The sequence below is a fragment of the Empidonax traillii genome, unplaced genomic scaffold, assembly GCF_003031625.1.
Source record: "Empidonax traillii isolate 1590-97213 ecotype Southwest subspecies unplaced genomic scaffold, ASM303162v1 scaffold109:size1658292, whole genome shotgun sequence".
Classification (NCBI taxonomy): domain Eukaryota; kingdom Metazoa; phylum Chordata; class Aves; order Passeriformes; family Tyrannidae; genus Empidonax; species Empidonax traillii.
Window position 1 is genome coordinate 380113 of NW_020955302.1, and position 17015 is coordinate 397127.

At 42.5% G+C, this 17015-nt stretch overlaps 2 protein-coding genes across 2 annotated transcripts in view; one reads left to right on the forward strand and one right to left on the reverse strand.

The window, feature by feature from the left end:
* The window catches only part of LOC114056981 (netrin-4-like), a 44411-nt gene extending 39901 nt beyond the window's left edge, over positions 1–4510 (reverse strand). The window contains exon 1 of the mRNA XM_027882697.1: positions 3557–4510. Within this exon, the coding sequence (XP_027738498.1) occupies positions 3557–3623 (67 nt within the window). The 5' untranslated portion in view covers positions 3624–4510. The remainder of the gene's footprint in view (positions 1–3556) is intronic.
* Positions 4511–6843: 2333 nt separating this feature from the next.
* Positions 6844–17015, forward strand: part of UROC1 (urocanate hydratase 1) — a 39365-nt gene continuing 29193 nt past the window's right edge. The window contains exons 1-4 of the mRNA XM_027882658.1: positions 6844–7142; positions 13719–13849; positions 16358–16451; positions 16818–16877. Coding sequence (XP_027738459.1) covers positions 7017–7142; positions 13719–13849; positions 16358–16451; positions 16818–16877 — 411 coding nt within the window. The 5' untranslated portion in view covers positions 6844–7016. The remainder of the gene's footprint in view (positions 7143–13718; positions 13850–16357; positions 16452–16817; positions 16878–17015) is intronic.

A 17015-nucleotide genomic window follows, 5' to 3' on the forward strand; every position in this document is an offset into this window, starting at 1 on the left:
TGGCAGAACATTACTTGGCCACTAGGACGGTGCAGCCTGTCCATCACTCAGTGATTCTGTGGAAACAACACAAAGTGCTGAATCTGGACAGCAAGGGGAAACCGCTGCAGCAGAGAACCAGCAACCAGACAAGCAAACAACTTACCCCAACTGCCAGGAGGACTCACTGAATAATTCATAAAGGACTAAACAGTTTGATTACGCATGGGCACTGCATGTTATTATGAAGTTGATTAGATTTTATTCCATGGAGGGTGGGTTGGCTCCATAAATGATATGATTAATTTATTTGTTTGTTTTCTAGTCCCTCGGAGCTGTGCCACAAAGTGGCAGGTCAATGGCACATGCTCAGCACGTGTTCCAGCAATGGTGTTATCCGATGATTAGGGAATCACACAGTTCAAGGGAGGTCACACTATTGATATTCCTGGGACACCATTTCAGATGGAGATTTCTTACTTCAGAACCTCGGAGCTCAACAGAACATTGTAAACATTAACTAAAAACAGCTTCAATTTTTTTTTCAGGTTTCTTTTCGCCCCCCCATTGGATACCCAACAGGAGGAAGGTCACATGGCATCTTATCCAAAAGCCTCCCAGATGGAACTGGAAAGATGCCTAATATTTCACGAGTGATTTGAATTGGAATTTTTATTTCTTTTCCATATGCAAATTTATGTTTTCTTGCATTCTGTTCTCCTGCAGTGACCCAGGAGAGCAAATTTCACAGATCTGAGAAACAGTAAAACCTTTGGGCATCTTCTGCTGTGTTTTTGATGGAGTAGTTTCAGCATGTGTGTCCAACCTGGATTTCACTTTTTATATATCTGTTTTATATATCTTTTCACTTTTTATGTATCTGTTGAGCTTTTTCTTAATAACCAAAAACTTTTCAATTTTATTTTAAAGCTAACCACCCTGGGGAAATGAGTTCCTCAAATTCTTATTAGTCAGACCTAGAACTTTATCCTTTAACACTGGTTACAACAAAAGTGCTGTACAACTCTTTGGTTTGCCTGGGGCCAACATATAGTAAGTTTGGCAAGCCTTCATCCATATATGAGTAACCTGATGTATTTCTGCACCAAAATAGCCCTGATAACTGGGGCTAATGAGCCAGCCTTCATAAACACCCCAGAGGTGAAGGTCAGAACATGCTATGAAACCAAGGTGCCTCCATGACTTGAGACACGGACAGAAGAATTAGGTCCCTGGCCAGGGTTCTCTTCCATTGTGTCCAGTTGCAGTTTGCCTGCCCCCATCCCCTCTGGAGCAGCAGTGGGCTCCAGCACCTACAGCTTCATTTGCAAATGAGCCGAATAACCTCAGACCTGATGAAACCAAAGCTTGCTGATAATTGGATCCTGCAATTGATTTTAAGTTTGATGGTAGAAATGGCCTTTTTTGACCCCATCACATCCTCTTTTTCAGGTCTCCCATTGGGCTGAGAGCTGGCCCAGGTGCTGCTCCCGAGGCCACTGCTTGCACGGGGAGGTCTGGGGCTGAAGCAAGAGCCCAAGCTGTTGTTGTTTTGTTTTGGTTTGTGTTTTTTGTGGTGTGTGTTTGGTTTGTTTGTTTGTTTGTTGGGGGGGGGGGAGTTCCCCCCCCCCATGGCATTATATTTAAAGTTCTAAGGAGCCAGTCTTGACAACCTGGACTGTCTTCTCCATACAAGGATGGCAGAAGAAAAATGTTATAGTCCCTACAAATATTATGCCCCATGCAACTGCCCCATCAATTTGTTTTGCTTCTGAGCAGGAGGGATCAGTTATAGAGCTGAAAAGGGAGTTTACTGTGTAGGCTAAGGAAGTATGCCAAAAAGGTAATTCTCTGTATACTTCTCAGCTCTAAAAAAAGAATAAAAAATGACCACATAACCCTCGTGCTTTCACAGGCTGATAGTGCAACCTTTTAATCAAGCACCAAATATTTATTTAAAGGGACATTGAGTCCTTAGCAGCATCACCTTCAGTATTCAGTTGTTTTGCTGCTATTCACCATGTCCTACACTATTACTCTGAGTCAGTTTAGCTCTGTACAGAACACCCCCCCTCCCTTCAAATTCACTTTCCAAGCAGCCGACTGGGAGCTGCATTTCCTTGAAGATTCTTTTTCAATTAGTGAATTGGATGCTGAGCAAATTTAGGCTAGTTTGTAACAGGCTGCCTTCTGCAACAGTGCCAGCAACTTTACAAGTCATCTCTGTAACCATTCTGTGCTGTGTGTCAACAAATGCATCTTATAGGGAGCTTATAACCTAGCCTGGGAAACCAGGGAATGCCCAAAATAAGACATTTGACTAAGGCACTCCTCCCCTCATTCTCTGTCATGCTGTGACAGACATCCTTTTTTTCCCAAATGGGATACTAATATGACAGGAGTGTAAATTCATGAGCTGTTTTCAGTTTTTCAGAAAATATCTCTTGCCATTGTGGAAGTCTGTCTGTTATCAGAAGGGCTCTAGCAAGGGAATAATCTGAGCTGAATATACTTGATCAGTTTCTACCTTTTCTGGAGCCTGCAGGATAGCTGAGCACTTAAGATGCTTTCAAATCACTGCAGGAAGAATATTGTTCCTGTCCTAATACTGTGAGCATACAGGTGAAATTTGAATCACTGGTATGCTTTCCTGTACAGGAAGAGAGATCCCAAGACAGTATCTCAAAGGAAAAGTCACCAAGGATTTTTTTTTTTTTTAATCAATAATCATTTTTGTTTTTCTGACCTGACCTTTGTAACTTCTCCCTTTTAAATTTAAAAATGTATTAAACCACAACAGAAAGAAAAAAAAATCCTAATGCTTTACTTCCTTTCCTTTAAGAATTTGTCTCCATCATAATCCAGGTATTTTTAGGTCCCTATGTAAATACAGAGCTGTACCATTCCTGTATCATATATGTATTTGTACACCCACATACAACTAACCAACTTCTCTTTCTGTCCTAATCCATTTTTCTCTAATGCTAATTTAATTCCATCCACTGTGTGTTAACTATTAAGTCAGGGAATACAGTGAATGAATGGACTGTCTTGGATAAATAAGAATTCCTAAACAGTGTCTCTGATTTTTAGTGATGTAATATTAAGTAATATTAAGAGAATAATTCAGATTCCTACAGTGATACTATCCAAGGATGTTGTCATTTCACTCTTGTCCTGCCTAGAAAGGCAATGTTTCATCCTCAAAACAAGCACCCAGCATATCTCAATCCACCTAAATCCACCTACCTCTTTCTTTCTCTCTTACTTTTCTTTTGTTTGCAGAACTAACACACTTTTTTCTTGTAAGGGTGTATGAACCTGTACAACCTATAAATCTTTGTAAAGAGACTGAACTATAAAGCTGTTTAATGCACGGAATAAGAAGCTTTTGTATATATTGACTAACACAAATTCCTTGTGAAAATAAAAAAAAATCCAATCTAAAATAAAGATGTAAAGATGACTTTTTTTTTTTTTTTTTTTTTTTTCCAAACAGCTGATTTCTATCCCATTTCCCCTTATTAAATTCAGGATAAATTGTTTCAGAATGGCAATATTGATTTATTTTGCTTACCTGCTTCCCCATGGCCAGAAATAAAATATTCCAAGAACACAATCAGCATGATGCCTTTATGCTGCATGGTTGTCAGTAAAATATTTGTCCTCAGTGAAGCAAAAAAAGACCTGCAGTAATCTACAGGTTTGGTGCTTGCATGGCTTTTCTGTATTTTCTTTCTTTCTTTCTTTCTTTCTTTCTTTCTTTCTTTCTGCTCACCTTCCTCTCAGTGTAGGGGTCTAGGCTGCTGTCTCATTCTTCTTGTTCTCCTTTGGGTCCAGAGGTGGTTTGGTTTTATTCAGGGCTCAGATGCCTTCTGGGTGTCACCCATACATTGCTTCCAATAAATAAATAAATAACAAAGCTTTCCTGTGTCCTCACCCCTCTCCATGCAGCGGGCAGGGGACGTTCACATCCCTGACGCAGCGCCTCGGATGCACCATCGAGGGCTGATGCGAGGCGGAGAGCTCTGCTCGGTCGGGTCCTTGGCGCTTCTCTGGATGCTATTTCGAAACTTTCATTCCTGCTCCTTGATTTTGGTGGAGCTTCGGTTTGGCTTTGCCTGGGTTCGCCTTGGCAACCTTCCCGACCTCCTCGCACCTCCCGCAGGCTGCTGCTACCCTGGGTAGCGTGGGGGTCCCGGCAGCCTGAACCCTGCTTTGTTAGGAGGTGCCCCCCAGTACCTTCTCTCCCTTTGCTCCCTGCAGCAGAGGGTCATAAGAAGAGCAGAGCTGGCTTTGCTCCCTGAGAGATGATGAGAAGCAAGTGCTTTCCTGGATCTTCTCCCTTTTTATTTTGGTTTGTTTTATTTTATTTTATTTCCCTCCTCCCTCCGCTGTCACGGAAGCCGCTTCTCCCCCACCTCCGAGGGATTTGCTTCACACAGCGAGCGCCAGGGGAGTGGAAAACAAACCCAACGCCAGCTCGCCGGGGCCGGTGCCCGGGCAATCCCCGGCCGTCCCTGCTGCTGGACCGGCTCCCGACCGCGACGTGGGGGCTGCGGATCCCGGGGAGGGGCAGCGGGCAGGCGTGGGCAGGGGCTGCTCTCTCGGGATGAAGGTGCAATGCCCAGCGCCCAGACGAGAGGGGGAAAGGAAGAGGGGGCTGGAGAATCCTTCCTTCCTGCTGCTACAGCAAGGCTTAGGGCGGGGGGGTTCCTGTCCACCCCAGGGAGGGTTAGTTATCTGCAAGTTTTGTCTCTGCCTCCCTTCAGCCTTTAGGACATCTCTCGGTCCCAACCGAGCAGTTCTCTGGTCCTGTCTGCCTGCAAAGGGGATTATTAAAACATGTGATCTTCTTCCTGGGCTTTATGAGTGCCTTTTTTTTTTTTTTTTTAAGGTCCGTTCCGCACCTCCTCTTGGGCCGTGCTGGTGCTGGTTGGGCTCAGTCGCGGGCGTTGTTTTTGCAGTCGCATCCTCCCCTCCAGCAGCCCGTGTGTGTGTCCGTGTGTTTCTGTGCGCGTCCGCGTCCGTCTGTCCCTGCAGCACCCTCTGCCAGCCCGCCCGGCACATGACACCTGCCCCGAACCCCGGGGACACGGCCCTCGCACCCCCGGGCACCCCCGGGCCTGGGGACACAGTGGGGCCGGGTTTAGGTGTAACTCCCTTGTTGTGCAAGCGGAGTTTCACGCACGAGCTTCATTCCAAAATCACTGGCAGTAGCTGGGACAAGCCAGGCAGAGAGGGGACTTGTGACTGCCTGGAGAAGCTGGGATGTCTGCACTGGCAGAATCCCTGAAGTCAGATTTGGTAACTCCAGCACAAAGCTCCCGGGGAACCAGAGAGACTCCAGCATGTAGCAATCAGGGGGTAAAAGTGTTCAGCCCTAGGAAATAAAAATTAATTCAGGGTGTGTGTCCCAACTTCTTCTTTCTCTCTTTCCTCAGGTTTCTCATCAGTATAATGCCAATAACTTCTGCTCTGTGTCACAGAGGAAGCAGGTCCGAGGGGAGTCCAATGCAAACATGGTTATTCTTGTGCTCGTGTGTGTGCAGGATCAGACCTTAGAGGGATTTGAAGAATGTAGGTCATACAAAGAAGAATAAGGAAAGATTTATTTCCCTTTGGGGTGGGAATGTTTATGTAAGGCAGGGTTATTAACTAGGTTTTGGTGTAGAATTTTTTTTACTTCACCCTTATCTTTCTTTTCTTTTTTTTTTTTTTTTTTGGTATGTTTTTAATATGAAAACCCAACAGAAAACTTTGAAATATGAAGGCTTTTCCTCTCCTTTTTGTCTTTGCCTTTTGTTTGAAAGCAGCTAAAATACTGTTTAATTACAAAACAAAATTCTCCTGCCATAAATGACAGTATCCTTCAGAGGGTCTGAGTCTGCTGTGTGCTCATCTCCCCTGGGATGTTCTGAGTTCTTTCAACTCGAGCATCTTCAGTGGGAGCTGGGGATGTCCTAGAGCTAAAGTAGATCTGACATTAATGAGAGGCTGTCATTTAATAGTTGTGCTTTGTTGTCATTGCTTGTTGATTGCTGCCTTTCTGGGGAAATGCTGTATTTTTTTATTTGCACATTTTAGGTTCGTTCCTAAGTGAAATGCTTCTCCTAGTTAATTTCACCAGGCTTAAACTGTGGCACTTGTAGTTTAATAGACATAATAAAGGTTAAGAAGCTGCTGTGTAATTTAAACAACAACCTAAAATGGAGAGCAAAGTTCATGTTGCACTGGTAAGTGGAAAATCAAAGTTGAGTACATTCATTTACCTGTGATGCCTGGATGTCAGTACCATAAGACTTTCTAGTTGTTGACTGTAGGGTATAAAATTGACATAGAACTGAAAGCCTTCATTCTTCCAATTATTGACTGTCTTGAGGAATCCACTACCAGTGCTAATGAGCACCTTTCCAGTTTAATGCCGTGAAAATCCATTCACGCCTGTGAGCCAAGAAGAGTTAACACCTAAGGGGAAAATTTTGCTGTTATCATTGACTACTGCTATCGTATAGAAGACAAATTGATGAGATCTGAGGAACAGCCCATATTAGAGGTGTCAAACAGAGAATGTCCATCTTAGCTGGACAATGTGTATGAACAGTGGTGTGAATAATAATTATTAGTGTAAATATAGGATCCTTTAGGTCTCAGGCAAGGTTCATGCTCCAGTCCGTGACTCTCACTAGGACACTGAGGGAGTCAGGTGTTTTGGAAAGTGATTGGGTTTCCTCGTGGCAATTGACAAAGCACCCAGAGAATAAACGGTGAAACTGTGAATCATTCATTTTGGGTGAGGGTAGAAGAGCCAATGACAAGGCAGAGAGGGGGGAGGTGTGTCATCTGTACCACCTGCCCTCTATGCTTGACAGCCCTGTTTGCAAAAGCCAAAGGACAGGCTGTCCTCTTCGGGATTGCCCTGGGGTGGTGGTGCATTTGAATCACTGAGCATCCTGCTTGCCTGCACCTTCCTTGTACCTCCTGCTCCTTGCATCTCTCCAGTTTGCCTTGCCTTTCCTCCTCGTGTTTCCTCAGCAATGACCAGCTTGAAGGAAATCTGTTGTGGTCTTCCTCTAAACCCTTTGCCTGAAAACAAAGGTCGGAGAAAAGGAATACCCCATGCACCCGTGAGAACCCCCAATCTCACTGCTCAGGAGAAGAAGGTAACTTGGGGTTTCATGGGGCCTCACTTCTCTTTCTTTCAGACAAGTGCAGGTTGGGGCAGCAGACCTGTCTGTCTCAAAAGCTTTTCTGAGAGTGCACATAACTTCGTGGCAAATGTATTTCCTCGGTGTTATGTAATTCACTGTGTAATGGGACAAAGTACTGGATTGCTCTTCTGCTTGCTTCCTTTCTTCCTCCTCCAGAGTAAGCAGGTTGATATGGAAGAGATTTTGCTGCACAACAGCTTCCATGACTTTAAATGGTTAAACAAGAGGCATTAGACTTCAGTGTTTTCAATCCAGCACTGTCCCTTGAAGATGAAATTCTGAATGCTGCTGCAAAAGCCCTGCGTATGGTATGGGAATGAGAGCTAACCCCTCCAATACAATAAACATCACAGGTGATGAATCAGCATCATAGTAGCAGCTACACACCTTTATATTTGCATAAAATATCTGAGGATGATTTATTTTAACCAGTAGACTGGGCATCCTGCAATTTAGGCAAGTTTGTAGGGAGTTAAGTTAATTATTTGTCTTTAGTTGCGTAATTATTTTCCTGTCTCTTTTTGTTTGACTAGTCTATGTACACACTAAAGTAACCACTGCATTATGTCATGGTTGAGATTAAAAAAAAATCATGAGCAGAAAATAATAGTCAGTGGGTGAAGATCCTTAGGAATTTGTGTGGGAGAGAATAAGGTGGGTTCCTTAGTTTCAAAGTCTGTGCTCCATCACATGTAACATCACTTACACTGTGACAGTCTGGTCAGAACACAGAAGCTCCTTCCTCACTAACAAGTTGCACACAACTTCCTTGCCTTCGTGGGAGTTCCCCACTGGCATCAGCAGTCAAATTCTTTCTAAGTCCACTTCTCGAAGCAGAGGAGAGTCTAGTCAAAGGGTAGAAAGAGGAACAGCTGTGAGATATCCAACAAAGGTTTACTTCAATGTCAGAAGCATTCATGGCTGAGGCATCCTGTCTGTGCCTGGGACAGCTCAGACACATGGAAGTGTTCAAAGAGGGCTGTCATGATGGCTGTGAAGATAAAGGAGTGGGGAGTGGTCTTCACTGCATGTCAGAATGTTGCCAATCATCTCCATTTTATTCCTTGCTAAATCACTTTTCCCCAGAAGCCTGCTATAGCAGGAAGTTCATGTTGCAGGAGAGGGGAAGGTATCTCAGAAGGATGCCAAACCTTACTTTTTATCCAGGGAGAGAAAGTTCTCACTTCTTACATGACTGGAATACTTTCCTACCTCATTTAAATTCAGAGAAAGACAACAGTAGACTGAGTTCTTGCCTCCAGTCTACTGTGTAACATCCTTCTCTCACTGCCCCATCTTGCCTCCTACATGTGATAAGAGGTCATGTGAGTTGGATTTTTATTAGACTGTTAAAGGTTTTAAAGCTTCTTTTCTGATTTATTTGATGGTTAATCCTCCACCTTAAACTCTCAGCAGAGCTAGAGGCTCAGCTGTGTTTTTTTCATATCTGAAGTCAAACTTCTCTTTTTTTAAGAGGTGTTCCATGCTTAGAAAAACAGGTAGACAGAAAGGTTGTCCGTCTACAAGGGTTTTTTTAAGTCTTGGTACCGACTTCCAGATTTTGTTGACAGTGTAACGCTGAGCATATTGCAAGATTTGTCTTTATGTATGACACTGTGTTCATTCTCTAATTGAAATATTCAGAGGAAGCTTTGACAGCAGTGAAGTTAATAATGCTCTGCTGATTTCCTTGGGATTTGTCCCTCTCTTCTTATGCCTTCATTCCAGTTTTAGTCCTTATTACAATAAGAAACTTCACCACTGCCAATGTTTTATTTTCTTGGGCCTCCTCTTGTGGTTATAACAGAAATCCTGTAAGTGAGACTTATAAAGAACTGAGCATTTTGGGACTTGCTGAAGAAGTATCTAATTCTTCCTATCATACCAACTTTAATCTTCTTGGATAAATCAAGCCATATCTCAGAACTGATTCTGATTATATGTTTCCTGAGTTCTCTTCCTTCAGCATTCTTTGCCTGAGGCCTGAAACAGCCACATCCTCTCCCTTTCCCTCCCTCCACAGCTCAGGAAACTCTAGCTTTCTGTTTCTCAGCATCTGTATCTTAATATAAATATGCTACAAAGAAACTACTCTTAAAACCGATGTGTGGTGCGTCCCTTACAGAGCAAGGATGTTGAATGCTCCATACTCACTGACATTCCAATAAAACTGGAGCAACTTGGGAAGAATGTGCACTTCTCAGTTTTGCTCAATATTAGAAAAATGATCTGCCTTTATCTCCACAGCAATTCCCTTATGGATCTTCGAGCCAAGTCACATTACAGTCCTCAGCTACCCAGCAGGGTCATCTGTCCCCTGATTGCAGCATCACCTGTGTTTCTGTGGTGGAACACTCATGGGCCTTGATGACCTTGATGAGCCTCTCCTGAGGTCTCCACCCACGCCCACCTCTCATAGGCTTAGGGGCTCCATTTAAGCTCAGGCCTGAGAGTTTAGTCTCAGCTATGCTGGAGATGGCTCTGGTTCTGCCTTAGTGTGTCCCTGTGCCCAGCCAGTGACCTCACTGCTCTAGTCTGCAACCTGTGGGCTGACACCACCATGGACCTTTTTGTGATCTCTGGGCCACATCTCTCTCTGGTAACCATCACCAGACCTGGTCCTGGCTTGCACTCCAGCCTTGGAGCTGCACATCACCCTCTTCTTGCCTGATGACCTGGACTCCTGGTGGAACCTGGCTGCCATTCCTGGGCTGTCCTGCTCACCTCCCTCAGGTAGTACAAGGCTGGACCCTGGCTGGGGAGGTGCCTGCCCTGCTGGCTGTGTTGGCTCTTCTTGGCTCCCCATCCCTTAGGGAGCAGCTTTGCTGCTTGGTAACATCCTAATAGGATGAACTGAAAGCCAGAGCCTGGAAGGTCACTCAGCACCTGGAGCTGTTCTTCAACTTTCTGGTGAAGAAGCAGGATGTTTGACCTCTGATTCCTTTACACATCCAGAAACGAGGACAGGTTAAAAAGTTCATATGGGATTTGGGAAGGTCAGCATACTAGCTCCTGTTTTGGAACATCAGGACAATAAAGAACTTGGTTAAACTTTCACAACATGTAGGGCATTTACAGCAATGGCCAGTCAGAAATATCCATGTTTATTTTCCGGCTGAGCTGATTGAAACTGGGACCTACCAGGAAGAATAGTAAGTGAAACAATCTTGCTTGCTGTTTAGAGGATAGTGCTACCTAAGGTTCTGGGCCTGGATGTCATCAGGCAGACAATAAGAGATGGGAGGGGAACACCATCTCCACTGGAAAAGGGCCTAAAAAGGAAATTGTTGCAGAGTTAAGCTCATCACTTCCTTTCCTTGTGCTTCCCTTTCCATCAGTAAGCAGGGAGACTGCAAACCATAATGTTTGAGTATCTAAAGAGTCTTAAATTGCAAGTTCTGATTATCTTCTTGGAAAATGGAAATGAATGACATTCCTTCTGAAGAGGCACTGGCTCTTCAACAAACACCAATTAACAAAAAGCCTGGTTCACTTGATTTCTCAAGAGAATCACCCCAACAAAGATATTTACAGCTGATCGATGGGAGCAGGATTTCATGGGTTGTTTTGACTATATTTTGTTGACATTGAGAGGTCTAAATATTGATTAAATAGCAGCAAAATCATGTTTTACTATATAAATGCCAGGGAATAAAAAAAAAAAAAAGACATCCTAATAGTGACTAAAGCTTAAATGCAAGAACCAAATGTTAGCTCCAGCTGGCAGATCTAAGAGGAAGACTTTGCATCTGGTGCTTACATTGCACTGAGCTGAATTAAATCAGTAACTGGGCAAATTCAGAGCAGGTTGTGCCTTTTTTTTTTTTTTTAACCTGCTTATCAGGCTCAGGAATATATCTGCAATTAATATTTTTAAGACACCAATGAACTCTGGACCCTGTCTCTTAGAGGTACTGAGCACGTGCAGCTTAAGCTTCTGTCAGAGAAAGCTATGAACAGGAAGAACACCTAAATATAAAATGCATGATAATACTCAGAATGCAGTATGTCAGTTATAGGTAAATCAATCCTACTTTAACAGTACAAGAATGTTTTTTATGGTGCTTTAATGAAATGTATTTTCTTTCCAGAAAACCATAACGATCAGCCTATTTGAATTTGCTCCTTGAGCGCCTTTCTCAGGTTATTCAGTTTGACTCAATAATGAATATGTAAAATTCTTCCCCATGCACGTGGCAATTGCCCTTTCATAAAGCAGTCAGGCTTCATCTTTTTGAGTGCCCCAGCTCTTTTGTCAAGAGACTGTTACAGAATCTCTTAAATTCCTCTAACTCTAAGACTACATTTTTTACAGGTAATTCAAAGCCATTTATTCTTCTTCCAGCACTTTCCTGAAGCTCTTTCCTGCTTTGACATTTATCCTGCAGTAAGACAGCAATCAAATGTCACCTTCATTCAGTTAAGCTAAACAAGCCATAGTCTTAGTCGTCTTTTACAAGATGTCTATTGTCTGTGCAAGGTGCCCTTCCCACCCTTCATGTAACATTCAAGTTCATGTTTCATTAATGTTTGCATCATCAAAATTCAGGCTTCTGCTAATGTGTAACACTAATAGGATGGAGGCTCAGTCCAAGTGAATTTATTTGAAAATCATATCAAATTTTTCTTGCTTGTATTTTTAGGGTGAAAAAAATATTTGTCCATCAGTTTCATTTTAATACAAATAATGTATTGATCAAAGATTGTGGGTGATCTTTACCACACTGAAAGCAAAAAACACATCCTTATAGTTCTCAAGGGAGCCAAAATACCAATGTTTGCCTTTTGGAAACCAATGGGTGCAGATGATTTTATTTGTACTTCAGAAATTTTTTAGATCCCGAATCTCCTGTAGTGGCTGCTCACCTCTGAGACTGACCTTGGAAATCCCTGTGCATTTTGTCATGGTGTGGATGCAGCCCAGATTTTTGCGCTTATTAATAACATGCCCTTGAAAAATCTGACTGGAGAAGAATAAGGTGGCATTAGAAGATGAAATTTGCATTTTCTCATCTGCTAAATAGGTTTTTTCCCCCATGATTCTCTGTGTGGATTTGTAAATCTAATTTGTAGGGTTTTACTGGTCTGATCCTTAGCTGGTGTAAATCAGCTCATCTGTGAAGGTGAATGCCTGCTCAGTAGCAAGTGACCCAATGAAAACCTCTTTTAGTATGAAGCATTTTAGATTTAGAGATACTGTTTTTTCAGGATGCTCTAAGGTATGTGAGCCCTGTGTGCTCAAATGAAGGGGAGGGAGAGCTTTAGATGTAAGAGCCTGAGCACAGTCAGGCTGAATGAGGAGTTTCATTACTGAGCTGAGGGCTTTACAGAGCTTTTCAGAACTGCTTACCGGGGTGGATGGTGATGATACCTGGCCTGGGTAGTTCTAGATGTCTGTACTATAGTCCACCTCTTCACTGCCTCCAGAAGATCCTTGCTTCCATAACTAAGTGCAAACTGCAGGTGTCACAAAGACGAGTTATGTGTGCTCTACTCAGCCCTTTCAAAACCTGAGCTGTTAGCAGATTTGGAAGCAACCCTGATCCCTTTCTGTCCTTTCCACAGCCATTGGAAAATCAGCCTAATGAAGATGTGAAATTCCATGTGATTTGTGAATCTTTTCAACTGAAAGTCATTTGGATGGTGTTGGCATTTGTCAGGGAACTTACAAGATCTTTGCGTGAAACTGGTTATTTAAAGATTATAAAATCTTTGTTCTCGTTATGGTTTTAATCAAATGAAACACATAATACAGAGACATGACTTAACAGACTGTTGCTAAAGATAGTGATTTATTTATGGTTTCTTTCATCCAAAAGGACATACTGTACTTTGCAAACCAAGGCTAATGTCTTTGGAGGCAATAATGAGTATAAGCCACGTAGTATCATCTGCAGAATTTAATTGAGTGCCTAGTAATCACTCTAGCTAATTTGGAAGTGATATATGTAGCATCAATAAAATAATGTAAACCACCACCCTCTGCAATACATTAGGATGCTAAATGGAGTGAATCCTTAATAAAACTTAGCCCAAGAACATCTTCATCTGGGAGCATGTCACAGAAATTTGGCCTAAGATCCCTTTTGAATGGAAAGTACAGTAGGGTCTTCAGTGTCTCTAAGGAGTTTAGAGTCTCACTTTTAAGAATTTCTGAACAATTATTTCCTTGGTAGTTTAGTGCCCTCTAGCACTATGAGAAGGAATTCATTTGTGTCTGATACGGATAGGATTGAGCACTTCCCAAATCTCCATAGTGTCTCCATGCAGTTTTGGGGAGAGAGGTGGGAAGAGGATGGTTACATGTTTACAGCAACAGAATCTACAAGGAAAGATGCAGGTAGAAACACTTCACTGGGAAATTGGGAATGCAGCTCCACTGATGTGAGCTTGGCCTTTTGAATTGCACTGTCCTTGTAATAGCTTAGTCTGGCTTCTAGTTGAGTCTGATTAAAGTTCACAGCCACCCACTTACCTCCCTTTCTCTTTTACCTTGGTTTTTCTCTCTTTTTCTCTTTCCTTTGGCAGCTGGCTTTGCGCAATGCCTTGCGTTATTTCCCACCTGAAGTGCAAAAGAAGCTGGCACCAGAATTTGCTGAAGAACTCAGGCTCTATGGCCATATCTATATGTACAGATTCTTCCCAGATATTGAGATGAGGTAAGGCCTGGATGGTTCACGTTGTATTTGGCTGCCATGGTTTACCAGCTTTCACCTATGGAACTGACCTTTAAATAGTGGCATTGCTGTGTCCTAATTTACCTCTTGTAGAATTTATGTCATAACATAATAATCAAACTCATCATCTGATAATTCAGCTGTTCTGTGTTTTGCAGTGTTTTAATTTCCAAGGGAAGGCTGCTAGATGTTTTGAGATGCTCCATGGGACTGGTAGGGAACCAGTGTGCCTCCTTCTGGATAGGCTGTGACAGGGCCAGGGCAGCCTCACTGCTGGAAAGCTCAGCTCCACTCAACACAGGGAAAGGACTGAGAGAGGTTGTGTCCTTGGTGATGCCAGATCTACCACACACAGGGACCTCAAAGACTCTACCCCATGGCAAGTTCTTAGTTTCTAGAGGCAGAGACCTCTAACTACAACCTTGATAGAAAACCTGCAATTGTCCTGAGCTGCTGCAAGTCAAGCCTCAACTGAAGTAGGAGGCAAATCTAGCTGAGTGAATGGAGACCTACTGTGAGTGTTTGGTTGGATTATCTGTGCTCTCAGAGTAGAGAAGGCTTTCTGGGCTTAAAAGAAAGACAGTACGTTTTTGTTTGTTTTTTTTTTTTTTTTTCCCGCTGGAACCTGTATGTGACCCTGATTTGTAATATGCTGTGCCTGTTGGTCTTGGACTATCACTTCATTCTAGGTCTGCTGGGGCTAATGTTTTTGAAGCAGAACAGTTTTAGTGAGGGCTGCCAGGGGATAGCTGCTTTTTTTAGACTTTTTGATTACTTTTTGCATCAACAGGGCCTGGTTAATGTCTGTGCAGAGACCTGAACAAAGCAAGTCTGATTTCCACGCACATCCATGTTTCTATGCAGTCAGTTTTAGCCTGGGGATCAGATCCTGCAGAATTCAGCTAAGGGCAGGACAACTGGAAGACTGTCTGAAAGACAGCTGTCCACCAGCTTGTTTCCAATAACGGCAGCAGGGATTCTTTGATAGCTTCAAATATCTTTTTCTTTGTGACCATTTCACTGAGCATTTCCTAATAGGTTATTGCAGTCTGAGAATAAGAAAATGCCTTTTGTTCTCTGCACTCTGGTAATATTTGATTTTTGTTGTGTGTGTCCAGGGAGCACAGCTGCATTTAACAGCCATGTTCCCATGCCAGCACATTCAACTGATAACTCAAAGTTCGGTTTCTTATGTTCTGAGCAATACTATGTGTAAATATCTCCTTTTGATGAATTGGTATCATTCCACAGAAATCCTGTTTTATCACGTCATGTTTAGAAAAGCAGAAATCACTAATAAAAAAAGCATTGGGGAAAAACTCAAAGGCTTTCTCTTTGGTTTGGCAATGAGTACAAGGCATTTGTTTTAGTATCCTGATGTAAAAAGCTAGGATATAATGAATGTGATCATGGGAAGAGCCCATTTGCTCAATCTCTAGAATATACATTCCAGATCTTGGCTCATGAGCTGGACAGCGGATGTCCAATTTTTATTTGTAGTTGGTCCTCCTTAGCTGAACCTTTTCAGTGTAAATATTTTCCCTGTACAAAGCAAGGGCCCAGCCACTGAAGATCCGTGGTTCAATAAAAGGAAGATCGTTTAGAATCCATGGCAAATGATCCTAATCCACCTCTAGGAATTTCCAGAATCTGTAATGGTGGCTTTGCTTAGGGAAAAGGAAGGAGTAAAACTCTTCATGTGTGGTTATATTTCCTTTAGGTATCACACCTTAGAGACCTCAGCACAATTGTACTAAAACCTGTGCAAACACAGCACAGGAACAGTCCCTGCCCTGAACAGCTACAGTATAAATCCCAGAGTAGAAGTTTTAGGGCAATTTGATATGACAAACAGATGGTGGAGAATAACAATGAGATGACTGAAGCACATTAATGCCAGGAAACCTGACTTGGAATATCTTTGTATTTCTTATACCTCACTTCTCAACTTTCTAGATGAAGTGTATCTTAGTAAAAAGGCCCATATTTCTCCTAACTAGTTCAGGTTTTGAGAGTTTCTTTGAGCCTGAAACTCAAACCTTAGATAGTGTCTTAAATAACAAGGATTGACGAGCCTGAAGGCAATTTCCATTGCTGCTGTTTCCCTTGGCACTGCAGGACTTAGCTGCTTGGCCTTGGCCTCTGTATTAGAGGCTAGTTCCATCAACCCCCCAAAAAATCCAGTTAAAAAGCCATGAGTTCTTGACCACCATATTTATCAATTGTGATTAACCTATTCAGCAAATGATAAGCTGATTAAAATTTATTGGCTTTGCTTAGTTCTAATAATAATTAAAACCTGATTTGCCTGTTAAGGTACATATTTAATTCCAAATCTGCACTTTGTTTTTTTCTTTTCCCCCCCTCTCCCTTCTGAATGAAAACCTGCAAATTAAACAAGTTTGAATATCCCTGACATGTAGGGATATCTCTCTGGTGTTTGTTGAGAGCTGGAGTGTTCCTTCTAAATTTCTATGACTACCCTTTCAGAGCATACCCCATAGGAGAATACCCTTGCAAGACCAAATCAGCTGCTGCCATTATGCTGATGATCATGAATAACCTGGATCCCTCAGTGGCTCAGGTAAGGGGCAGTGAAAGGGAACTGGATTCATAGGGAGCAGCAAATCTGCAAGATACTTCCTGTATGTGCTCTCACGTAAATACTGAAAATTTTAGATATACAGGCACCATATACAGGGGCTTGGTCACTGCCTGAGACACAGGTAGAGCTCAGCTCATGATACAACTGAGTTTGAAAAGTAATACTCTTTCTTTCTTTTCTTAATTTGTCACTTTTATGATGTTACTTTCTGATTTCAAGAACCTAGAGGATTTTGATGCAATAAGCTCTAGGAAAGATTTATTACTGAGATTACAAAAGTAGCTCAGAGATAAAGTGAGAGGTTTCAGCAAAGTGCTGACATGATTGTTAAATTGTCTTTTTCAGTTTCCTCAGGAGCTTGTCACTTATGGAGGAAATGGGCAGGTCTTCAGCAACTGGGCACAGGTAGGACAGTGATGGTTTTGCAGCTTGCTTAACAAAACCAGTTTCACCCTCCCCCACGCATATTCTGCTTAAGCAGTTCAGGATAGTTCTTGGCAGTCGTTGCCTCAAAACACTCCAAAACATCCTGTTTGGATAGAG